Here is a 24,203-nt window from a genome sequence, read left to right on the forward strand (position 1 = left end):
CACCCAATAAACGCGAACGTGGGCTAGTGTAAAATCCCCGGTCCTTGTGCAAATCCAGATCCCGGCCCCACCTGTTTCGCAACGCCACCGCCTCCACCTCGTTTAGATACGAGCACTCAACGCATTTGTCGGATACTCTCATCTGGCCGGGATGATTCAAGGTTTTCATGCAAGGCATTGAACGTCAACTCTCGGCATACTCCGAGCGAGAAGCTCGGCAGCGCTAACCAAAACGTATATCTCTCGCATGCTCCTTTCTCCTTTCCAACGATCAGCTAAGTTCCGTTTCCATTCCCTTTAAATTCTTTCTGCTAGCGCTTTTTTTCTTTCCGTCGCTGGCCCTCCTCCCTGTCTCTAGCCACCCCGGAGTCTCTGCAATCTGCATCGGCCAGCCACACTGCGGCAGCCCCAATTTTTGCCTCGGGTTACCGACACCGATGGCCGCCCCAATTGCCTCCCCCGGCGCCGAGGCCGCGGGAGCAGAATCCTTAGATTTCGCCCTATACCGATACAAAGTCTCGCTGCCTGCTGCTATTGCTGCCGTCGGCGTCTTTTTCATTCTCTCGCTCCTCCATGTTTGGCGTATTTACCGCCACCGCTCATTTTACTTTACTGCCTTTACCGTCGGCGGTTTCTGTGTGTACCTACCATCCCCGAGTTGCCCAGTTGTCGGGGTAGGTGCAAGTTGCTGACGATAGTGTCTTCCTCGGTCTGCAGTTCAAGCAGTTGGTTACTGTGGTCGGATATGGTCTCACTTTGACGACGCAGCCATCGGCGCGTTTGTGATCCAAGCGATCCTCATTCTCGTCGCGCCGGCTCTCTACGCGGCATCCATCTACATGATTCTCGGGCGGCTGATCCGGGTCTTGCACGCCGAGCCGTTGTCCATCATTCCCGTCAGATGGATGACGAAAATGTTTGTCATTGGCGATGTTTTGTCGTTCTTCCTGCAGGCTGGCGGCGGTGGAATTCAGGCGGCCGGCACTCTGGAGCTTTACGACATTGGCGAGAAGATCATCATCGCCGGCTTGTTCGTGCAGATCTGCATGTTCGGCTTCTTCCTAGTCACCACCGTCGCATTCCACCTCCGCTTCCGCCAAGCCAAAGACGATGCTGCCCGACAGACGCCCATCCCTTGGAAGCGCCATTTGACCGTCCTGTACGTTGTCAGCGCTGTCATCATGGTACGAAGCCTCTTTCGCGTGGTTGAATACCTCCAGGGTAACAGGGGCTTCCTCATCTCGCACGAGATTTTCCTCTACATGTTTGATGCCGTGCTCATGGCCACTGTCATGGCCATCTTTTTCATCTTCTACGTCGACGACCTCGGCGTGTCTCAGACGGGCAAACGTGGCAGCGGCATGGAGATGCTGTCAAGCCGTGGCAGTGGAATCGAGATGCTGTCCAAGGACAGCTCGGTTGCCCATGCGTAGAGCCCCTAATAGAAACGGTATAGAGGTTCATAGATTGGGTGCGGATAGATTGGTTACAGAATGTCAAATAATGTCAAGATTAGTCACATGCTTTGGCGGGTGCGCATGCATGTGGATTTCTGAGCCGAGAAAACGCACAGGGCTTAATAATTGCACGGAAGGAATGGGCGGCTTTACAGTCCATAAAAAGCTGGAGGATATAAAGGTTTAGTTTTAGTTGGTTACAGCTGGTGACGATTGCGGGCCTGGTTCTGGGCCACTATCTATCCCGCTCGGCAATTGTGATTAGAATATAGAATATAAGCATATGGACATATTCTGGCCCCTTCATCAATCTATTGAGGCTATTGAGGAGGCTATTGAGAGGATGCTCTCCAGGGGGGGTGTCCTTCGGATGTTGGGGGGCGGGGGCGGCTTCGATAGAAGGGGAGCCTTTGCAAAGTTTTCATCGTAATGGAAAAGCCAAGCGACACGAAGGCCTCTGGACCTAGAAGCCGATAGGCGAGAAGGTGTGCGCTAAATATACCTAGGATCTTATTAAGACTCAGTTTTAGGTGATAAAGCTATGTTTAACACAGTAATAATCCTAATTTCTCATGTGGCCTAGATATCGCCCACGGGGTAGACTAGCACATCGGCACAGGATGGTATATAACATCCCAGATCGATTTTGAGGATGGTACGCAATGTACTAGTATGTGGATTTCACGTGGTAAACAGTATACCAGCACGTAGAATTATACAAGTAGAATAACACTAGTACGTGATATACCAGCCTCAAATACGCTAGCCTAGCATATACCAGTACATAAGACCCCAGGACAGGGCTCGCATTTACCACCTTTTGTTTACCCTAAAACTCGGCACGTGAACTGAGCCCCAGAATTGGGATAACTGAGTGGGCCAAGATTAAGTGCGTCTACAGTCCCCAATTTCAGGGCCCGTAAATCGAAGCTGTTAGATACACGGCACACTAAATTCTGTAAATCTGATAGGGTTGCAACTGCGCGATTATATTGCTTGTCTGATCTGTGACTCCCTGGCGAAGCTAGAGAGTTTTTCTTGTAGTTGTGCATCGTGGCAACGTGGGTGGCAGATGGTGGCCCTTGTTAGCTGAACTAATTTCGTCAGTTTAGCTTCCATGACCACACTTCAGCTCGAATAGCCACACCTAGAAATCCAGACCCTTCTTTCTGACAGGAGCAGGGGCACTCGGGCACCTTGCTACTCTTCAAATGTACTCTGGAACCATCGGTTTTTTGGACCTCATGCTCCACTGTGGTAGTGGCACTTTAAGCCAGTGATCCAACACACATTTCATCCCTCGGCAGCATGACTACGTGCTAAAATGGCGCCTCACTTTCACAGAATACTTCAATGCAGAGTGAGAGCTTGGATTCATGTTAAATTCAGTTGCAGGTAAAGACAGGTTTCATATTCGCAGTCGTTAGGTACTCAGATAGGAACATTATATAAATCAACGTTGCTCAAGTCGCTCAAGTCGCTCAAGTCGTTCAAGTCGTTCAAGTCGTTCAAGTCGTTCAAGAACGCTACAAAAGGGAAAACTGCCTGCCCTCTAGGACATTGGCTAGACGCGCTGGGGGCAAGTTGTTACTTGGCCTTTGATGACGGGTTCGCGATGAGTGAAGTGCCGTAAAAGGTATACGGCAGAGGGTTTCCCTTCTCATCCACCGATGTCGCCTGATTCCAGAAGGTAGGGTCCGTGTTCGAAAACCCTGCCTTGGCCTGGAAGACAGTCACGATATCGGACCCGCCAAACTGGAAGAAGCCGATTTCTCCGCCCTTTTCAATGGTCTGCTGCGGTTTGACAGTCAGGATGACGGACGACACCTGAGCCATGCCCATAGGGAGCACTATTTGTGTTGAGTGTCAGCCCATAGATACCCAATCAAGGGAACCAAGAATAGAGGGATACGTACATGCCACAAGCCCAATGTCACCCTCGGTGCTAGTGCTCGTGTCGATTATGACGAGGCCACGTGTCTGCAGGAACTGATAACCCGACTGGTCCTGGGCAACGATTTGAACGCCTGCATCGCCGGCCTTGACACCTTTCTTGATGCCGCGTCGAGCGCCGAGTTTGCCATTTGTGGCGGTGACGTCGAGGTATGCGGCATTCTGGATGACGCGGGATTCGATGACGGTGCCCGAGACGGGCGAGCGGAAGTGGTGGTAGTTGAAGGTGCTGAGGAACGAATGGACCCAGACACCGCCGGCGAAGGAGCTGGCGTAGGGGCTGTCCTGCAGGAGAGCGCCGACGCTCCATGTCCAGCCCTTGGCTGTGATTAAGCCCTTGGACTCTGGGTCGCCGTCTGCGGCGGGTATCCATGTGTTGGAGCCGCTGTCGACAGCGAAGAAGTTGTCCCAGTGGCTGTCTGCCGGGTACACGGGCGTCTTGTTGTCGCCCGGGCCAGCGACCTTGCGCGGGGTTGCAAGCTGGCGCCCAAAAAACTGGTTGAAGTTATTGAACGCGGAGCCATCCGGGCTTGAGCATTCCCAAACCCGATACAGCGGGGAGTTGACAAAGGTTTTGAACGAATCTGACGTCAGCGACTGAGGGTCGTTGAACCAAGTTCCTAAGGCATCGGCGAACTCGACGATCCATGCCGACAAAGGGGTCAGTCCATTGCCAACCGAGTTTGGGTAGATCTGGGTCTGATCCAGGCCAAGGGGAGCCTGGTCAAGGACGAAATAGAAGATGATGAGCTGCTGCATAAGTTCAGTCGACTCAGAGTTCTCCTTCGGGACCCATTGCAGCAAAGATGTGATTATCCAATTGACGAAGCTCGTGCCATCAGTGATCCCCGCATCGGTCAAGACGTCCTTGGCCAGAAACAAAGCCGCGGCAACGGTCGCATCAAGCGCATCCTGACCCCCAAGCTGTCCCAGGACAGTGTAGAAGTCCTGGATAACCTGAGGCGTGGACATCTTGCTCGAGCTGTACTTGGGGAGAAGAATAACTAGAAGGCAGTGTAAGGCGCAAGGTATTGATTGTTTCCGCTGGCAATTAACTTGAAGCACAAAGCAGTCGAGAGAGCATGAAAGTGTGGGGAGAATATCCAACTCCAGAACCGAGCGCAGGTCTGACTTCATATACACCATTTCCCGGGGCTAGTCCTCCGCCTTTCCACAGTGCTACGTGACCTGCAACGCTCTATGGATGTTTTCATGTTAGGAGAGAACAACCCACAAGGACTAAAGTCAGAGACTCTTATTGGGTCTTCTGCAAACGCTCAAGAGTTGTGCGGAAGAGGCCCCGGCTCATTGGACACTCTGAGACCAGGAGACCATTACACTCAAGCCACTGCCAGGGCCGTTGCGTTGGCAATCTTGTTCTGTCGAAATCACAGAGTGTGGAGAGCTGAGTACCCAGCACTCAGCCAGCCCCAGATCTGCAACTTCAAGCAAAAGACCGGTCTCGACCTTCAAGTTAAGCGCCTGAGCGGGTTTCTTCGCGGGTTTCTTCGCGGGTTCATCCGTCTAGGCCCGCCACAAGTGGCCCTAATTCGCTGGACAACCGACTTCAGCTGGTGATCGAAAGCCACTACCTAAGTGGGATGCCACTAGTGAAAAGATGCAATGCAGGTAATTTCACCACACCAACTTTGTCTAGAACGCACAATTTGCTGGCCTACCTACCTGCTCTCGACGTGCTTGCGTCGGGTGTCAGCCTGCATGCCGGTGGGCGTGAAATGGATGGCTCTCTTCCTCCCGTCTTTCTTCACTATGCCTGGTTAGGCAACCCGCCAGTGACGGGCCAGAGCGACACAGGCTCAATAGAAGATGCCGATGCCTGGGTATCACACAGCGGGGAAGCGGCCGCTCCCCAAGCGACGACAATGCAACAGACAGTGGGATGCTACATGGACCTACACTCAAGCGACAATCCCAACTATCATTGGCTCCTGCAATAAGACCCGCTTTGCCCGCTTTGGGGGCGTTTTTTCTAGCCACTAATAGCTGGCCGGGACGGGGAAGTGGCTAGCTGGACCATCGTCAAACATCCTCCGCATATCGCTAGTTTTCTGCTGAGCTCCGACATTCACCATACAACACCAAAGGGGCATGCCTACTCCCTAAAAACAGCCCTTCTTTTGATAAGGCCGTATCCCGGAGTTTGGTTTCCTATCTAGCGTTCCATGAAGCAGCCTGTTGTCTGGCTGACATGCATCAATACCTGAGACGAAGACGAACCGGAGACGAGAACCGGAGACATGAACCGGAGACGAGAACCGGAGACGAGAACCGGAGACGATGAACCGGAGACGATGGTTCCTTCCGTCAGGCAGCAGCTGACCTCGCTCAAGGATCAACGCAAAACTCATGTCACAGCGAAAACTCGACCCGTGCGTGACCAAATCAAATCCGGCAATCCGAGTCCGACCGCTTCGTGAGACCCCTTCGCCGCCGCGGGCTGCTCGCTACGCTCGAAAGTCGTTATCTTTTGTAATGAGGTGCTTTGGAGCGGCATTTACGGTCTGATGTTAATATGACGGCGGCTTTATTGGCTTCGTCCCGCTGAATCAAGGGGGTTATTATCATCTGTTGACATGTGCTTATCGACCGTGGATACAACTACACACCCTCTAGACCGTTTTACAGCCAACATTGGCCACCCATACACTCCACTTATACCGCCCCGGTAGAGCACATGACGCAAACTAACATCCCCAAGAAACACAGCGCCTACGCAGGGACCTTTTCCCGCACGGGGAGCTGCTTCCTCGCGCGCCTGGCCGCCTCGACAGAACGGTAGTAATGCAACTCGTCCTGGACAGCGTCAACAAGCCTACCCATTCTGTCCTCTTCCTCCTCCCCATCCAAGTCCCCATCCCCATCCCCATCCTCATCCATGTCCCCATTGGCTTCTCTCTCCAACACCTCCGCCACAGCCTCGCAGTCCCAGCAGAGACACGGCGCATACAGCCCCCCAAAGGCCACAAAATACCACTCCGCAGTCCTCTCCAGCGCGCCCTTCAGCACGCCCACACCCAACTTATCATCGTGGTCAATGAACCGCCCCGCGCGCGCGCGCACGCCCGCGCCGTACGCCGATGCCGACAGCTGGTGCGTGTGCCACGCCAGGTCGACGTCGAGCGCCGGCACGAGCGTCTGGCCCGGGTGTGCGCGGAAGAGGGCCAGGAATTGGGCGTAGCGGGAAATTGCGCGCGAGAGCGTGCGCAAGACGGCCGGGCTGCGCAGCCACAGCTGCGCGTGCATCTTGTCGGCGAAGACGGCTTGACGCTGCACGTTGGCGATGAGTGCCGTGTTGGAGTTGGCGGTGGCGGTGGCGGTGGCGGTAGTGGTGTTGGGCGTGGCGGGCGTGCCGCCGTGCGTGAAGAGGACGAGGAGGAAGTTGGACTCGGCTGAGGTTGTGGCGGCTTTGCTTTGGCGAGTTACGGTGCTTGCGCTTGCCCCTTTTGATGGTGGCGAGGCGAGGGTTTGGGGTGATGTCGCGGTCGAGGTCGACATGCTGAGGATGGCGGCGGAGGCGGCGGGGGCGGCGGCAGGGGCGTCGGCGCCGCCGCCGAACCGGGCCAGCGTCGGCGCGACGGAGCTAGGCGCTTTGCTGACGTCGGCGAGGAAGGCAAACAGGTCGGGTGCGAGGCCGGTTGAGTCTGCGGAGGCTGCGGCGTCTTTGGGAAGCATGAAGGTGTCGGTCCGAGAGTCGATGGCCGAGTGCTGGAAGTGGGTGGCTTTGTGTTAGTGAATACTCTATTGATATTCTCGGTTTTGGCATGCACGCACGATCTGGGCCCACGGAAAGGGGACTTTGCGGATCCGCTCGAGGCGGTGCTTGCGACAGTAGTCCTCAAAGTCTCGCGGGTTGAGCAGGAAGGCGTGCCAGACCATGAGAACGTCTTGAGGGTGACTCGGCCGTCAGCAAGACACAGTGCCAATGGCAGAACAGAGACCTACGTACCTAGAGGAGGCAGAAAAGCAAGACAGAGACTGCCCGTGCCCTGTTTTGTCTCCGCCAACACCGCATCCGCCTTCTTCACCCACTCCTGGAACCGCGCAGCGGCGACAATGAGATAGTACCGGAACTTTTCCTTGCGGCGGGCCTTCCACGTCGCGTCGCCGAGCGGGTGTTGGTACTTCTCGCTGCGCCCGTAGCGGCCGCTGTACCGGGTGCGCCACACGGTCGTGCGGTTCTGCTCGACGCCGAACGTCTTGTCGAGCTCGGCCGACTCGATGATGCGCACGCGCAGCGCGTAGAAGACGTGCAGCAGCTGCAGATGTGTTGCGCACTCGCCGACCGTCGGCAGCGCGTCCGCATCCGCGTCGGCGCCGGCATGGTCTGTGTCGCGGGGCAAAACAAGTGTCGCGAACAAGCCCGGCGCGGGAATCACGGGCTCCTCTTGCATGTCCCGGGCCGGGCGCCACACGGTCCCCTGCTGTCGGTAGTTTGTGGGCTGTTTAGTGTGGTTCTGTATCGAGACGACCTCCTGCTTGCCCGTCTCGTGGAGCGCTTTAGTGTGCGCTCCGATCAGGTGCGACCCGGCCAGGTGCGACATGGCGGCCGTCTTTGTAAGGGTTGGTGTGTTTTCAGGGAGGGAACGGAGCAAGCTCAAGCGAAGACCACCGGGTTGAAGATGGACTCAACCAAACAAGTTATTTTGTCTGTCTCGGTTTCGTTGGCTGCTCATACGACTTCAACAAGAAACATCGTGAACGTGCATTTAGCTTCGCCCGCAGCTCAGCACCAGGCCCTGAGATGGCCAAGCTCGGCAAGGCAGGGTCAGATGCTGCTTCGGAAGCGGCTCGGTCAGAGTGTGGCTGCAGCCGGATTCGGCGACCGACACACCCCGGTCGTGTAGCACCGCCCCCAACAATCATTGGGTAAGGGGAGCCCGAGCTAAGGGCCCGAGCTAAGGGGAGCCCGAGCCCACATCACCGATAGGGGATCATCGGCGACATGTTCCCCCGCATTATCTCTGCGCCCACGTACACCAACTACACTGCGCCCAGGCCAGGCAGAGTCGACCGTTGAGCCTGGTCCACCATCATCATGTCGTGGCAATACGAAGGTCTCGCTGTCTGCCGGGCTAAATATTGACCTTGATTCCTCCAGCAGTCGGCCGCCCAGAAATCAGCAAACATCGTCAACTATCCCGACACCCCACCCGCAGGTACTCACCATGTCGGGCCAGGGCGTCGTGTCGTGCATCATCCGCTTCGCCTGCCACATCCCCACGGGCATGATGGGGGTGACAGGGCTCGGTCTCTGGAAGAACGCCCGCGACGTCGGGCCGGGCATCTTCGACGCCATCCCGCACGGCCAGGACTTTCTCGAGGGGCTGCGGGTCGTGGGGAACGCGGTGAGCATCAACCTCGTCCCAATAATGTGAGAGACCGAAAGACTGACTTTGCCCAGGGCATCGCGACGTTTGCGTGGAACTTCTTCATGTTCGCTGCCTCGAACGCCTGCCGCGGCGCGCTGCTGGGCACCGTCGGGCTGGTCGACCTCGCGCTGGCCGTGGCGCTCGCCGTGGGCGCCGGCAAGCAATCCATGTTCCTGCCGCGGTCGTACGGCGGCTGCGACGGCGCCGCAACGGCTGGGCCCCCCGGGCAGCAGAATTTCTTCATCGTTGCCAACAGCACGGGCCTGTTCAGCAATGACGACAGCGGCGCGGCCATCTGCCACGACATGGTGCAGAACTGGGCCGTGACAGTTGCCGTCGTGTAAGTGCTGCCAGCAGTAATCTGTAACTGATTATTTTGTCCACAACATGCTAACCAGCTTTGTGACCCCAGAGTCGTATACCTTATCTGCGCCATCGTCAACATGTCGCTGGGATTCGCGGACGCGTGTTCGGGCGGATACCGCAGCCGCCGGTCGTGGGGCTCGTCGTCGGGGTACGACATCGACGTGATTCTCTCGCCGCTGCTCTGGCTGCTGAGCCCGGCCATCCGCGGCATCGACTACCTGCAGGCCGGCGGCTACTTTGGCTACCGCTACAGCCGCAGCGCGCTTTCGGTGCTCAGAGACGGCAAATCTCCCAAGCCGCCGCCCCTGAACAGTATCAATAACAACAGCACGGCAGAAAAGCACAGAGCAGTCAGCCGACTCATCCCCTCCTTCTCCGGCAGCGACAAGAAGCCGCCTGCCCAGCGCGCGGAGAAAGACGTGCACCTCCCGCTGGAGCTGGCCATAATGGTAGCGCGCCACGTGCACTACGCGGATCTGGTCAGCGTGAGCCAGTCGTCGAAGCGGCTGCGCATCGCCTTTTTCGGTCTCGCAGACCCGGCGGCCGTGCTGGACGAGCTGCAACAGCACTGCTGTCGGCCACCAACACCTACACCATCAACAACTGCAACACCATCAGCAACCACGACACCGTCAACAACTACAACACCGTCAACAGTAATACCGTCTGTTACAGTGATTCCGCACACTTCGCGGTGCCACCTCTGTAACATCCCTATGTGCAACGTGAGATCCCTAATACCCACCTTTCTTTCTTCCTTTCTTTCCTTCTTTCCTTCTTTCCTTCTTTCCTTCTTTCCTTCTTTCCTTCTTTCCTTCTTTCCTTCCTTCTTTCTTTCTTTCTTTCCTTCTTTCCTTCTTTCCTTCCTTCTTTCTTTCTTTCTTTCCTTCTTTCCTTCTTTCCTTCCTTCTTTCTTTCTTTCTTTCTTTCTTTCTTTCTTTCTTTCTTTCTTTCTTTCCTACTAACAGCGCCGCTCAGGAATGCCGCACGGACATGTCATCGACGGGCGCCGACGCGGCCAGCATCGACGCGCGCACGGCACACCACCTGACGCGGTGCCGCGCGCGCTGCTCGCGATGCTTCTTCGCCAAGGACTGCAGGTGGAAATGGCAGCGGCCGGGGAGGCGGAGGACGAACTGGAACAGCAACACGCGGTCGAGGAATAATGACCGAGGCAATCGGGCCATGCAGGTCGACGTGGAGATGGGCGGCGGCGGCGTAGGAGCTGGCGGCGTGTATGTCTGCCGCAACTGCGCGCGCCGGCCAGCCGCGAACATTGATGCGGTTCTCGACTCTCGTGCTGCTGCAGAGGTGCGTCGTCTGGCTGCGCTGCCGCTTGCCTGCGAGTCCTGTGGCGACACCCTGCCGGCCCCCGGACCGCGCTGGTGGATTGATGCGGACACGGGGAAGGAGTGTGAGTGGGCGGGGCACCCGCCGTGGGCGAAGAGCCTGAGCTACTCGTAGTATGTCTTATAGCATGGTTTGTGGAGATTTCGGAGTTAAATTTGGGGTGTAATATCAAGAAAGTCGCTAGACTATGCCATGCAGTCGCGAATACTAACTGCGAATTTAATGAATAATTAACGTTACTGTTTGTTGCATTTGGGAGCCAGTCTTCGACTGCTGTGCATCCGCTTCATCAATATCACCACATTTCACTTACATGTAATTATGGTAAACACAGTTGGCGTTGACCTCGTCGCAGAAATGTCTCTTGTCGAATATTCCGTATGGCTGGCAAAGACGCCCTGTGCACGGGACGTGGCTCGGTGTTGAAAAGTGTTGGATTGGCTATTGTCAGATGGACAAGGGTTGCATGTGGAATAGAGCTCATCCCAGCTGAGCTCTGGTGTGGTCATCCGAGGTGAAAAGAGGCTCAGGGGAGCTGAAATGAAGTGGCCAGTTCAGCTGGTGTGGCTACTTTTGCCACCACCATTGCCACCATTTACAACTATAATAGAGGCCCTCTGGCAGGACCAAAAAGAAGAAGGAGGGAGATAAAATGAAGAAAGTTGAGGTGCTGACTCCAACAAAAAGAAGGGTATGGAATGGGTTGTCCTATCTAAAACTACAGGCCGAAGGCCGCCAGCTATGGAGCGCGATTCCAGGTGTGGGGTAAACCCTAACCCTGAGGATGGTGGGGCTTTCAGTGTCAAGATTCCGAAAAGGTTCCAGGGTTGCAGCGCGGCATCCACAGAGGCGCAGCACGCATGTGACGATTCATCCCGCCCCATCCTACTGCATCCCATCCCATCCCATGCTACTGCCCATCCCATCCCATGCTACTGCCCATCCCATCCCATCCCAGCCTCGTGCACTTTCCGACGATACCGGATCGATCGCGCTAGTCTCGCGTCGGTCTCCGATTAGACTTAGGTAAATTATGAAGCCAGACGCGGGGTGATTCTTTACCCGCACCAAGGCGTTTTCTTTGCACCAGCCGGGAGGAACTGATTATTGTTGCCAGGAGGCGGGATATCAGGCTCTCGACCACCTCCCTCTCACTCCACGCCACCACTGAGTGCATGTTGACGCCACTCGCAAAGTTGCGAATTCCTCTAATCATCACGATGACAAAATCAGCGTGAAGCCGTGAACACACAATCAACGCCTATCCCCAATCTTGCAATCTGACCTCGGATCATCTGACCTCGGATCGATCATCGGCCAACATGTTGCGCGCCAAGAAAGCGCTCTACGCAGTGCTGCAAGCCAACGCGCGCTCGTCGGCAGCCATCACGCCGGCGCCCGAGGCCGAGTGGCAGCCCGTCGGGCCGGGCGCGGCGCACCTGCGCGGCGAGCTCGAGGCGCTGTACTGGGACGGGGTGCGCGGCGAGCTCGAGAACATTGTGCGCACGCTGCGGGCGTGGCAGCAGCCGCCGTACGCGGGCGAGGTGCTTGCAGAGGAGGACGACGGCTTCATCCACGGATACGACACGTTTCTCGATGCTGTTAGCCACGAGACGCGCGCCTTTGCCATCCGCTACGGTGCGTTCGGCCGTGATCTCTTTCTTGATTTTGGCTTTGGTTGATGTCCATGAGTAGGCGAGAAGCAGGAGGCCGACGCATCGCAGAAGAAGCCTGCAGCCAACGGCTACTACACCCAGAAGCCCAAGAAGACGCACCGCGAAGCCCTCAAGGAGGCCATGATAGACCGCAGGGCCGAGTTCACCAGCTCGAGGATCAAGGCCGCCGTGAGAAAGGCTATCGACGGTATGTGCTGCTGGTTCTGACAGTTGACTCTGTTGCTTGTAGTAGACTCTGTTGCTTGTGGTAGACTCTGTTGCCTGTGGTAGACTCTGTTGCTTGTGGTATTAATGGTCATCAACTTGAGTAGAAGTGCCGCGGCTGCACGGAATGGAAGCGCGGGCATGGACGCTGCTGCAGGCTACCGGTAGGTCGATGCCCGGCACAATGTGCTACCATTTCGACTGACGATTGCCAAGGCTTCCTCGACATTGAGAAACTGATCGAGCACCGGCCTCCGCTTGAGCAGCTGCGCTTCTGGAAGCGGCCGGCCATCCCACAGCGTGCGTGTCTACCCCCCCACCCCCCCTGGGGCCCATCTAGTCCCCACTAACAACCCCCAGTCGCGCTCTCGCAGTTCGACGAGCTCTGGATCCCGCGGTTCCAGCCGCTGCACTGCGGCCAGCCCGAGTGCCGCGCCATCATCCGGGGAAGCATGTTCATATCACAAGCCAGCGGCGGCCCGGTGGCCGTGTGCGAGGACTGCTACCGGCAGCACCACTACGGCGACGAGACCTACGCCAAGGCCTACAAGCACTGCGTCCTGGGCGAGGCCATCACGGCGCCCGTCAGCCGGCGCATCTGCCGCTGCCGCGACGTGCCGCACTACGACGCGGCGTCGGGCCGGCCGCTGCCCCTCTTCCCCGTCGCTGCCGCCGCCATGCACCTCGACGTCGGCGGCCCCGGCACCATCCAGTGCGGCCTGCTCAAGCTCGGCGAGCTGGTCGCCATGGCCAAGTACGATGGCCTGCAGATGACGGCCGGCGTGTTCCGGAAGCCGTCTGTCGCTGCCCCCGCCGCCGCGCCCAAGAAGCCCGCGACGTCGGCAGCAGGAAAGGGCTACCGACAACTGCTCGGCTCTCCTAGACAGGGCAAGAGGACGACAGCCAGGCTGCAGAACGTGACGGAGACGAGCCTGCACGACTCGGTGCAGCGCGCGGCAGCGTCGAGTTCGACGAGCGTCGTGACCGAGGCCGAGGCCGACACGGACATCCCGCTATTCTTCCGGCGCTTCGCCAAGCGGTACCCGTTCGGCAACGTGCACATGGCGCTACGTGTCGGTCCGCTGGTGGTTGAGAACGGCGTGGCCCACACCAAGAGCGGCGCGCTGGTCTCGGTGCGCGACGCGCCTGTTTTCCACGAGCGCTTCGACCTGGTGCACGCCCGCGGGCGCCGCAACCTAGCCGTCGGCGGCCTAGCCGACCGCGCCGTGTGGCACCAGCCGGCCAGCAGGAGCAGCAGCATCAAACCCAAACCCAAGCGGTACAAGGCGGTCATGAAGCAGGTTGTCGGCGCGCCGTTCAGCGGGCTGCTGCCGCAGGCCGACGAGCTGGACGTGGCGCGGGACCTGCTGGCGGCGAGCCGGCGGCCGTTTGATGATGCTGGGCTGCCGGCGACGGACCAGCGGCGCGTGCTTTCGGCAGCACTCGAGCCGGCGCTGCTCAAGCTGCGGGTGCTACTGCAGAGCCGCGTCGCCATCTACCTCGACAGCATCGCCGCGCGGCTGCTGCACCCGGACACCCGCCTGACGTGGAGTGCCACGGGCAACAACTGCCAGTCCTTTTGCAACGCGCTGATCGACACGGACCTGTTCGAGCCGCTGCTGCGCGGCGGCGTCGGGGTGGCCGCCGACGGCAGTTTTGTTGTGGTTGGCGCCAAGTCTGCTGCTGCTGCTAATACTGCAGACGAAAACAAACCCCTGACCGCACCCGGCGGCACAGCTAAGAGCAGCAATAACAACAAACCACCAGCACCACCAGCACCAGCACCACCAGCACCACCAGCACCACCAGCACCACCACCCCCACCGCTCTACACCATCAGCTTCGTGTGTCCAGACGCAGGTTACCTGCAGCGGGGCGTGCGCAGCAAGTACGACGTGCCGTCGGGGCTGACAGAGGAGTACCTGCTGCGGTTCCACTTCGGGCGGCACGACGAAGCAGACGTAGTAGACGCGCAACAGGAGTACTGGAGCGACTGGGGCGCGTTCGGCGGCACGCTGTACCGCTACCAGGACGTGTTCGGCTGGGACTGCACCGAGGCGTACGGCCGGTATCCCTCGCGCTGCGGCGGTAATATTGAGAGTCGGCCCGGGACTGGCGGCGAGCCCGGTCCGTGCAACTTGGCTAAGCACCTCTGGGCGTTCCCCTTCGACGCCTGGTCCATGGTCGCGCACCACTTTGCGCGCGACAGGTTCCTGTATCCGCCTGGTGCTGGTTCCAACGCCGCTTCTGGCACCGGGGAGGGTCAAGGCACCGGCGACGCGAAAGGCGCAGCGCAGCAGCTCGCCTGGTTCCGGAACCGGCTCACGGTCCTCACCGCATCGGGCCTGCTGGCGCGCGCCGCGGCCGGCATGGCCAACGCGCGCGAGCTGTGCGCCGCGACCGCGTGGCTGCACTCTCCTTCACCTTCATCATCTCCTTCACCTTCTTCATCATCTTCATCTTCATCTCCATCTCCATCTCCATCTCCATCTCCACCTTCACCCATGAAACCCAGCCGCAGATCCCTCCGCGCAACATACCCCGCGCTGGCGCGCGTCAAGCTCGGCGGCATCCACCGCGCGCAGCCGTTCAGCCACTACTTCGAGGCGGGGACATACCGGCACTACTTCGTGGCCGAGTGGGCGCTGCGAGCGCGCGAGGAGCAGATCGTCGCGTACGAGGCGATGCGCGACGGGCGCGTGCGGCTGCCCGACGTTCCCTTGCAACTCCGTTCGGGAAGACGTTTTGGTGCTGGCGGTGGGGATGATTGGAGGGGCGTTTTTGCCGGGTTTGGTGGGGAGGGTGGTAGCTGGGCGGCGGCTGATGTCGCTGCTGTGTCTGCTGCGTCTGCTGTGTCTGCTGCGTCTGCTGCTGTTGAGGCGGCGTTGTATGCCGATGCGTGTTTTCCAAGTGCTGCTGTTGCTGATGGGCAGGCTGACTCGGGGCCCGCGTGCGGTGCGGCGTGCGGGGCGAACTGCGGGAGCGGGTGTGGGAGTGCCAGCTGCGGCGGTGGTGATGCTTCAGGGGGTGGCGATTCAGGGGGTGGTGGTTGTGGAGGAGGCGGCGGTGGCGGCGGCTGCGGAGGTGGCTGCGGAGGGGGTGGGTGTGGAGGCGGTTGCGGGGGAGGGGGGTGAAGGAGGAAAGGGAGTGTTCTAGATTACGATTGCGAGCCAGCAGGATGCCTAAGATGAGGAAAGAGTAGAACCCGAATCGCCCGGTTCGGGAGTGAAACTATCACAAGACCCATTTCGAAGTGGGGTGGTAATAGTAGAGCGGGAGTAATTCAACAGGGTTGAAGTAAACAAAGGTCAACAGCCGCAATGTGACATGTTGGTCCGGCCCATCGGTTTTGATAGCTTGCTCGTCCGCGCACGGTCGACGTGAATCCATTATCTGAGAAGTCGGCCTGACTAGGCTGCCTCTGTTCGCAAGCCTGAAGTGTGGGAAGTAGGCTCGATGCCTGACTCGTATCCCTCTCCTTGTGATTCTGAAGGAGTGAGGGAAGAAAAGGAAAAAAAAAATGACGGCTCTTCAACCCCGACAGGTGTGGAAATTAAACCGTTGGAACGTTTACTCTTCGGGCCAAGAATCTCAATTTCCCCAGCACCGTGATGCCAACTTGACACGGACCAGCCAGCCCTTGCGCACTCTCTTTTCCGATCTGATTTGGTTCGTTTAACGTTGATCCGAGCGTGCCAAACAACAGACGAAACGAGGCCCGGCCAGTGGCCACTGGGCCAGCAGCCGCGCTCGTTTCATCCGATTTTTCGACCTCACTGGACATGAAGAAACTGTGCCGATTCTTATGAAGAGCCGTGACAGTAACAAATGCCTACGAGAAAGGAAAGAGTTGGGTTGTCAAGGCAGATCCCACGCTCGAATTTGACCCCCCAGAGGGCGCCAACTACGAGCTAGCATGCTTCGAAGTCACGTCGCCGATCTTCATGCCCGAGAGCGACGGCGTCCATCGCCATAAAAATACCATCGCCCGGGTGCTGGGCGGCCTGCGGCCTGCGGCAGTACGACATCTCGGCCGCCAACTTCCGGTGCGCATTCCAGGCCCACGTGGGCGGGTTCGGATCGACGCCCGTCGATACCCTGTTCACGGCCCTCGAGCTCAAGAAGATCGCCACGGTCATCCTGCTCGCCGAGGACCACTTGCTGGATTTGTACAAGGAAAAGCGGCACGGAAACTGCAGACGCTACGCCTACAACCTCGACAGCACCTATCTGGTGGTGAAACACGGCGCTAACCCGCCGCTGGCACCGCCACGGAGGTCTGCCTGCTGCTGCGGGGCGATCAACAGCCGTTCGATATGGAGTACCGCACTGGCTACAGCTTCGACTCGCTGTGGCGCGCCAAGGGGACGGAGAAACCCAAGCACACGATCGAGTTCCGCAAGCAGGAGGGCACGCTCGACCCGGGCGTGTCCAACGCGTTCGCCATGATCTGCTACACGCTGGTTGGCTTCGCGTGCACCTCCAACGAGGCCAAGTCCCAGCACGCCGTCCGGTGGCTCTTGAAGCCCAAGGCCGAATTCTCGACGTGACAATTCCTGTCCACCGTTAGTTGCCTGTCCACCGTTAGTTGCCTGTCCACCGTTAGTCGCCACGACGAGTAGGTCAGCATGTATAGGCAGAAACATGGCCTACAGCGGAAATAAAGGAGTTGGCCATTGATAATTAATGCTAAACACTATAATTGGATAGAACAGGCTCAACGCTCTTTCAACCTCTCCACAGCCCCCTAATGGAGCCTGGTTTTCCTGCCACAGTGAGTGGTTTGTGCTGTGGACCTAGGTACTCACGCTACTGCCATCCACATTGTTCCCCCTTTCATAAACTTGTTACTCGAGAACTGCTAAATACAAAAGACAAAGAAGAACACCTAACAGTCGATTTTGTATGAAGAAATCTTGTTATTGAGCTGCGAGGGCAAAGCCGAGTTGAAGGACGCCGTGTACTGGCCCAGCCACGTGCTGCATCCGCCGTCGTCGTAGTAGAAGATGGTGCATCTCTGGCCGGCCGGCACCGACCACGACACGTACGAGGCCTTGTTGTTGTAGCTAGTGCCGACCATATTCCAGCACGAAAAGTCGCCAGACCCACCAGAGCTGTGGATCTGCACCGTGCCGTCGGGATTGTCGTACATCTTCAGCGTCCAGGCGCGCGTCGAGCTAGTCATCGTGGCCACAGCAATGCAGGCGGGGGCAAGCAGCTTCATGGCGATTGAGGTGCGAACTGGTAGGTCGAATGAGTTGAGCAATGTCTGTAACAGCTTTGTGCTCACGAACTTACCAAAGGAAGCTGGTCAACGTTGTGCAGGGCCGGAGAGTGTAGTTGGGGTATAAAGAGGAACTGTGCTTTAATTTCATACAATGAACGGAAATATGTTAAGCTAAATACTTCAATAGGCGGCGGGCTGCAAGTAAGCCGAGGCCTAAAGTCGCCCCGGCTTACCTAGAATATCCACGCGACATCTTCACTCCAGCTCCAAGCCAGGTTGCGAGGTTGCAATGCGTGTTCCCTCCCATCCCAAATAGGTCTGCGCCGCGCCACTAACACGAACTAGCCTACTAGCTCCTCGGATTCAAGTTCAAATATTGACGTGAACTACTCAGCTAGAGAAGGGGGCTTACTCGAGTGCTGGCGATTCGCTGATTTGACTGGCACTGACATCAATGCGCATGTCACCTGCCCATTCGAGTTAATTACGGGAGAGGGCAGGACGTCGGGATGGCTAAGAATCCCTTTTACTTCAGACTGAAGAGGGCAAAGACACGCACGATGTACTTGTCATCTCCGTGGTCTGGTTGATGGGACGAAAGAGTCTAAATTAGAATACAATAAGACGAGAACAAGTAGCTGAAACCAGATCCTCCGCTCATCTTTACCGATTCGCCGATCCCAAAAGATTTGGCGCTGTCGTTACCCGAAATGCCAATTTCCAATTCCGCCAATTTCCAATTCCACCAATTAACCCGCCCTCTCACATCCATCCTCGTCCTCCACACAGCTACGACATCAACAAATCCTTTTTTTTTTTAGACGACAGCTGCTGATCACCACCCCCCACCGCACCCTGCCGCACAGAACCCCCAACATCACTTCCGTCAGGCCCATCAATTAGCCTAAATACCGCCAGGTATCGCAATATCAATATGGCCGTTGCGCGCTGCCCGCCCCGACACAGCCCGCGACGTCCTCAGCGAATAGCACAGACGGGCGCAGGCCGTCGCGGAGCAGCGCGAGGGTAGTGAATTAAATCGGCGGCCGCGGAATTTCCGGCGCGATCGCGAGGACTATGCGCGACGGCCCGCTCAGCGCAGCGAAGTAGTCAAGGCAGGTGTCTCCGACGCCGTCGCTGTCCCAGACCGCCGCTGCTGGCGCTTCTGAGGCCGAGGGGAACTGCACAGCGCAGAGCTGGCAGATGGTGTAGCATTTGCATGCTTTCGCGATGTTGCGCTCCGCAGGCGCGTTTCGGGGCTTTTGTACGCAACGCGTTCCCTTGCGTCACCTGATATCCACGGCAAAGAGGCTTCGACGACATGAACTTTGCTGATTCTTTTTTTCCTGGTGCAGGTTGCCCAATGGTTCCCACTGCACCGGGATTCCACAGACTATGAATTCCACAGACTATGAATTCCACAGACTATGAATTCCATAGACCATGAGACGCGGGGTATCAGCTTCGGAGAAAAGATGTGGACCGGCGGACACGTTATTGCGAAAGTTCCGATGGAGTAGGTATCGAGTAATACCAACACCAGCGGAAGCGAAGGAGCGCGAACCCCTACAACCAACTAGGTCGCACAAGAGTCTGATTACTTGAACTAAATGAAGCCGGCCTGAAAAACTGTTGTTCCATCAAGGTACTCGTCATGGAGGTGGTTGCACAATGCATCGAAGCCGCTAGCGCCACACTTTTCACGGTCAAGCAGAGATTGACGAGAATAGCAGGAACAGACTCAACAATTTGGAGGCTTGGGTCGTCAAGGATGACAACTCCCTAGCTTCCGAGGGAGCTGTGGAGTTCTGTTGGGGCATCGAGGTCAATACGCTAGTTCTCATGGCTACCAGCACGTCAGGCAGCGGCTAGGGCAAGAGCAAACATAACCAGTACTCTGAATACAAGGATACTTTCAAGACAATTCTGAAAGGTCTCGTGGCGTAAAAGGCCCAGGTCAACGAGACGTGCGCTCTCCACGTCCACGTCGGAAGACTTTGGTTGGACCCGCCGTTCTCGCTCGTCACCCTGAAAAAGCTCGCCACAATCCTCATGCTCGGCGAGGCGCGCCTCGCGGGATCTGCGCCGAGCACACGCGTCTCAACGCCATGGACTTTGCCCTCCCTTCATGGCCTCGATCCTGGTGCGTCAACTCGGTTGGTTCAAACCGCGCGGCAATTCCCCAGACTACGACGACTGGATCCCAGACGCAGCAAGCAGCCCAGGTTCCAGCTCCTCTGGGGCGCCGAAAACATCCACGAACTCTGCGCGATGCTGGGGATCCATCATGCGCCCCCCGACGAGAGAAACCGGGTAGCCTACAACTTCAACCACCTCGTAGACGATGCGTCGGGGTCAGAGCGCACCATCGAGTTCCGCAAGCACGAGGGTACGGTCGACTATCGGGTCGCGTGGGCTTGGGCCATGATCTGCACCCAGCTGGTCAGGTTTGCTGATACTTCGGATACTAAGCACTTCCGACTTCTCGTCAAGAACCCCTTAAAGAGCTAGGGGGAGGAGAGTGTACACTATACCTTGAAACTAGGGAATTAGACAAGCCTCTGGATCCTTGAGTGCTTCCACGGTAAAAACAAACTAAAATAGGTTACCTGACGGGTCAGGAAGGGGTCAGCTGCTGAACGGAGCCTCTTTTTTTCTTGTTTTTTGCCTCCGGCGGCGCCTGCGGCGAGCTGTCCTCGCTTCGCTCGAGGTAATGGGTGGCTGGCCGAGGGGTGCTAGTTATGTTTGACCAAGCTATAACCACGGCATCTCTTGTATTTGGGAGGGATTGTCACGGCAGGGCCAAAACCCGCTGGTTGGGCGCATCGGTTTTAGGCTTTGTGGCTCGTGCACTCTTGCAGGAGTTCCACTCCCCACCACTGCCCTAGCACATGACCTTGAACGTGATCCCTAGCGCCTACAACTATTTCCCCACGGCCGCCCGGCCGCTCTCGATTCCTTGCTTCTTTCTTTCCTTAGCTTTAGATTCTACGAATACAGCCTGGTAAATGCAGCCTTGTCTCATTCGATCGACTGTGCGGTGATAGGGATGTAGTCGTTCGGGGTCTCTTTAGTTATAGGGAGGATCAGGCGGCCGGGAGGCTGGCCACGGCGCCTGGATTTGGCGCATCGGGCGGTGGAGGCTGCGGTTGAGGGACTCCGACCGTAGCCATCGCGGCGGCTTGAAAAACACGCGTTCCTAGTGATAACGTATTTTATAAGCGAACGGATAATTTTACACCACCCCACCCTCTCGACCTTTCGCAACGTTTTCCTCCACCACACAATATGGCACTACCTTCAAAGGAAGCACAATCAAACTTAGCCCTTGAAGCTCTTGGAAAAGACCCAAAACTCCGTTTTTCAGCTGCAGCAAAGATCTATTCTGTTCCCTACACTACTCTCTACAACCGACGCGTCGGTCGGCCTTCATGACGCGATATTCCAGCCAATTCACGAAAACTCACAGATCTAGAGGAGCATACAATTATTCAGTATATATCTGAGCTATGTGCACGCGCATTTCCTCCTCGGCTTCGTTTTGTGGAAGATATGGCCAACCGACTGTTACGCGAACGCGACGCGCCCCCTGTCGGCAAGCTCTGGGCTCACAACTTCGTTAAACGCCAACCAGAACTCCGGACGCGTTTTTCGCGTAAATATGACTACCAGAGGGCTAAATGCGAAGATCCAAAGATTATTCGCGAGTGGTTTGCCCTTGTGTATAATACTAAAGCCAAGTACGGTATCCTTGACGAAGATACGTACAACTTTGATGAGACTGGGTTTGCGATGGGTATGATTACTACTGGGATGGCTGTTACTACTTCTGATGGCTATGGGAAAGCTAAAAAGGTCCAACCTGGTAATCGTGAATGGGCTACAGTTATCCAGGGGGTAAATGCTCAAGGCTGGGCTATCCCACCATTCATCCTCTTAAAAGGAAAATACCACCAGGATGGTTGGTACCGAGATTGCGGTCTTCCAGCTACCTGGTATATCGGGACGACCGATAACGGCTGGACTACCAATGAGAAAGGCCTCGATTTCATCAAGCACTTTGATCTTCATTCAGCATCTCGTACGAAGGGAAAATACCGGCTCTTAGTCCTTGACGGCCACGAAAGCCACCATTCCGACGATTTCGAGAACTATTGCAAGAAGCATAATATTATTACACTCTGTATGCCTCCTCATTCCTCGCATCTAGTCCAGCCATTAGATGTTGGTTGTTTTGGGCCGTTGAAGAAGGCTTATGGTGATCAAATCGAGGAGTTGATGCGCATGTACATTACACATATCACTAAGTTGGATTTCCTTTGTGCGTTTAAAGAGGCATTTTTTACGGCTTTTATCGACAAGAACATCCAAGGAGCCTTCGCCGGAGCTGGCCTTGTGCCGTACGACCCAGAAAGGGTGATATCTAAGCTGGATGTGCGCATTCGAACCCCAACACCCCCAGCCTCAAGCCTAACCACTACACTACCTTGGGTCTCCCAAACGCCACACAACCCTCGAGAAACCACCTCACAGTCAGCGTTTATTAAAACTCGAATTTCCAACCATCAGGGCAGCTCTCCAACCCCAATGCTAACTGCTGTGGATCGATTAGCCAAAGGTACAATGGCTGTGATGCACGAGGTAGCTCTTCTACGTACTGAGGTCTCGGCACTACGTAAGGCAAATGAGGGGCTTAGTAAGAGACGGAGAGCTAAAAAAAACACGTATGCGGCTTGGAGGGTCACTTACGGTACAAGAGGCACAGGATCTACTAGATTAGAAGGCTGTGGGTAAGCAGTTAACCCAGGAAATACGACAAAGTAGTGGTGATGTAGGGGGGTCTCGAACGAAGATTCGGTGCTGTGGCGTGTGCGGCAAGCCTGGCCATAATGCACGCACGTGCAAGGAGGCTGCAGAATCATCTGATTCATCTATTTCTAATTCAGTTATTGTTATTTCCTAGTGTTGTGGTTGTGTAATTGAGGGTAGTTGTAGTGGGGTGGTGCAAAATTATCCGTTCGCCTATATTATCCGTTCGCTTATAAAATACGTTATATTAGTAGGGATTAATAAGATCGTAATCGTCAAGTATTGGGCGTGCCTGTCCATAGCTGGAAAGCGATAAATCGTACGTGCGATTGACTGAGGTTGAATTGCGAGATTGAGGAAGAAAGTGATTTATTTTGGGGGGGGGGGGAGCTGGCTAGAAAGTTGCATTCTATCTCACGACACAGCAAAGCGGCATTTGACGGCTTGGAGCGGTTGGGCTTTTTTGGGGCCCATTCCGGGATAAAGCGCAGCTTTCTTTCTAGAAGCTTACCCGCAGACTAGATAAGCGTTGAACGCTTCAAGAAAAAACCCCTTTTGCGGGCACATATACCTTGATGTCGCGTCTTCTTTCCAGCGAAGTAGCTGAAATCTGATACGGGCATTGCCGTTTCACTCTGGTCGAACGGGTAAGGAACTGTAATGAGTTACCGTTCAAGATGACCCTTCGCTTGAAAGGGCCTAGGTTCGAGCGGAGCCTGGGCTCCGCATCCTTCTCTGGTTTCTTTTTAAGAGACAGTTTCTATCCACTGTTAAATCGTCGCCGTGCACTGTAGGTACATGGGCGCCCAAGCATTACAGCTCACCGTCTATGAAAATATCACATTTTACAGCCAAATTACCACATTCGCTGGCTGCCCCGCTCCAAGCGCTGGCAACGCAGTTGCACCGCAATTGCACCTCGCCGCCATCGCCAACGTTAACACACTTCCAAATGCGGTGATTCCAGCTCAGGGCCGTAGATTCGCTCAAATCGTTCAAATCTGTAGTAAAATGCGAAGCTGACTTTGTTGAATTCGCTTACGTAATAGGGCCAAAAACGCAATAAAAAACTACAGGCCTGCTTACACTACTCACAACTGCCTGCATGCAACTGATAGCCTTACTGATCCATGCCTTCTAAGGCTTGGGCAGTCGGATGAGGAGCCTTTCCACTGCGTGTTGAAGCTCGTGATGTTGTTGTACCGCCCCGGCCTCCCCTGCTCCCCGAACCCCGGGTGCTTGCCCTACCTCTCCGGGTGCCTGTGCCCCTGCCACCCCGGCTCCCTGCGCCTCGGTTACTACGGCGTGCCGAGTCGAGGTTGTTGACGGTGCGGCGGCGAGCAGGCTGCGCGGGCGCCTGGTTGAGTTCGTCAACATCGTCGTCGACATCGTCGTTGACATGGCCGTTGACATGGCCGTCGTCATGGCCGTCGTCATGGTCGAGGGTGGCACCCTCCCACGGTGAGGGGTCCCGCCGAAGAGAGGGCATGATTCCGGACTGCCTGCGTGGCTGAGTGGCCTCGAACTGAGCGGTCGAGACCCTCGGAGCGTTCGGTTCGGCGGCAAGAGCAGTGGTGTTGCGGGGCCTTCCTCGAAGGTCTTCGACTCTGTCAAACTCGTGGTACTGCAAGTACTCGTCTTCATCAAGTAGCGACCTTTCCAGGTACTAATATACATGAAAATCAAGCTTCTGAAGCTTTAGAAGCTAGTTTTCTTCTCCGTTGTTGTCGTTGTTCTCTTCGTCATCGTCGCTGTCCTCATCGTTGTTTTA

The 24,203-nt window shown here is 56.5% G+C and overlaps 6 protein-coding genes across 6 annotated transcripts; 4 read left to right on the forward strand and 2 right to left on the reverse strand.

Annotated features, from left to right (window-relative positions):
* Positions 1 to 91: 91 nt before the first annotated feature.
* On the forward strand, positions 92 to 1,493 carry B0T26DRAFT_723856 (RTA1 like protein-domain-containing protein). The gene is made up of 2 exons (XM_060442645.1): positions 92 to 636; positions 718 to 1,493. Exons 1-2 carry the CDS (start codon positions 438 to 440, stop codon positions 1,431 to 1,433), a joined length of 915 nt encoding a protein of 304 aa, XP_060293333.1. The 5' UTR covers positions 92 to 437; the 3' UTR covers positions 1,434 to 1,493.
* A 1,551-nt stretch (positions 1,494 to 3,044) lies between these two features.
* Positions 3,045 to 4,382, reverse strand: B0T26DRAFT_679360 (phosphatidylserine decarboxylase-domain-containing protein; the record flags this gene model as incomplete). Its single annotated transcript, XM_060440349.1, has 2 exons — positions 3,045 to 3,307; positions 3,374 to 4,382. 2 exons carry the CDS (start codon positions 4,380 to 4,382, stop codon positions 3,045 to 3,047), a joined length of 1,272 nt encoding a protein of 423 aa, XP_060293334.1.
* Positions 4,383 to 5,945: 1,563 nt separating this feature from the next.
* On the reverse strand, positions 5,946 to 8,361 carry B0T26DRAFT_836193 (uncharacterized protein). Its single transcript, XM_060447510.1, has 4 exons — positions 7,378 to 8,361; positions 7,203 to 7,315; positions 6,988 to 7,136; positions 5,946 to 6,840 (listed from the first exon to the last, which is right to left on the reverse strand). The coding sequence occupies exons 1-4, from the start codon at positions 7,970 to 7,972 to the stop codon at positions 6,141 to 6,143; spliced, it is 1,557 nt and encodes a 518-aa protein (XP_060293335.1). The 5' UTR covers positions 7,973 to 8,361; the 3' UTR covers positions 5,946 to 6,140.
* On the forward strand, positions 8,345 to 10,630 carry B0T26DRAFT_874963 (uncharacterized protein; the record flags this gene model as incomplete). The annotated part of the gene is made up of 4 exons (XM_060448048.1): positions 8,345 to 8,776; positions 8,833 to 9,140; positions 9,213 to 9,891; positions 10,145 to 10,630. Exons 1-4 carry the CDS (start codon positions 8,597 to 8,599, stop codon positions 10,628 to 10,630), a joined length of 1,653 nt encoding a protein of 550 aa, XP_060293336.1. The 5' UTR covers positions 8,345 to 8,596.
* A 1,208-nt stretch (positions 10,631 to 11,838) lies between these two features.
* Positions 11,839 to 15,530, forward strand: B0T26DRAFT_743268 (uncharacterized protein; the record flags this gene model as incomplete). The annotated part of the gene is made up of 5 exons (XM_060444230.1): positions 11,839 to 12,154; positions 12,212 to 12,379; positions 12,507 to 12,560; positions 12,613 to 12,696; positions 12,757 to 15,530. 5 exons carry the CDS (start codon positions 11,839 to 11,841, stop codon positions 15,528 to 15,530), a joined length of 3,396 nt encoding a protein of 1,131 aa, XP_060293337.1.
* A 3,747-nt stretch (positions 15,531 to 19,277) lies between these two features.
* B0T26DRAFT_723866 (uncharacterized protein) lies at positions 19,278 to 20,303 on the forward strand. Its single transcript, XM_060442646.1, has one exon. The coding sequence runs from the start codon at positions 19,676 to 19,678 to the stop codon at positions 20,132 to 20,134; it is 459 nt and encodes a 152-aa protein (XP_060293338.1). The 5' UTR covers positions 19,278 to 19,675; the 3' UTR covers positions 20,135 to 20,303.
* The last annotated feature ends 3,900 nt before the right edge of the window (positions 20,304 to 24,203 follow it).

This window comes from Lasiosphaeria miniovina (genome assembly GCF_030549165.1).
Source record: "Lasiosphaeria miniovina strain SMH2392-1A chromosome Unknown B0T26scaffold_6, whole genome shotgun sequence".
Classification (NCBI taxonomy): domain Eukaryota; kingdom Fungi; phylum Ascomycota; class Sordariomycetes; order Sordariales; family Lasiosphaeriaceae; genus Lasiosphaeria; species Lasiosphaeria miniovina.

What these genes read in the sequence shown, in the direction of transcription:
- B0T26DRAFT_723856 (XM_060442645.1), top strand. Translation starts at nt 438, where the DNA reads ATGGCCGCCCCAATTGCCTCCCCCGGCGCCGAGGCCGCGGGAGCAGAA. An exon ending in CTTTACCGTCGGCGGTTTCT is followed by an intron (nt 637 to 717) that starts GTGTGTACCTAC and finishes CTCGGTCTGCAG; the next exon opens with TTCAAGCAGTTGGTTACTGT.
- B0T26DRAFT_723866 (XM_060442646.1), top strand. Translation starts at nt 19,676, where the DNA reads ATGCTCGGCGAGGCGCGCCTCGCGGGATCTGCGCCGAGCACACGCGTC.
- B0T26DRAFT_836193 (XM_060447510.1), bottom strand. Translation starts at nt 7,972, where the DNA reads ATGTCGCACCTGGCCGGGTCGCACCTGATCGGAGCGCACACTAAAGCG. An exon ending in CCTTTCCGTGGGCCCAGATC is followed by an intron (nt 7,137 to 7,202) that starts GTGCGTGCATGC and finishes ACCCACTTCCAG; the next exon opens with CACTCGGCCATCGACTCTCG. An exon ending in GTCGCGCCGACGCTGGCCCG is followed by an intron (nt 6,841 to 6,987) that starts GTTCGGCGGCGG and finishes AACTCGCCAAAG; the next exon opens with CAAAGCCGCCACAACCTCAG.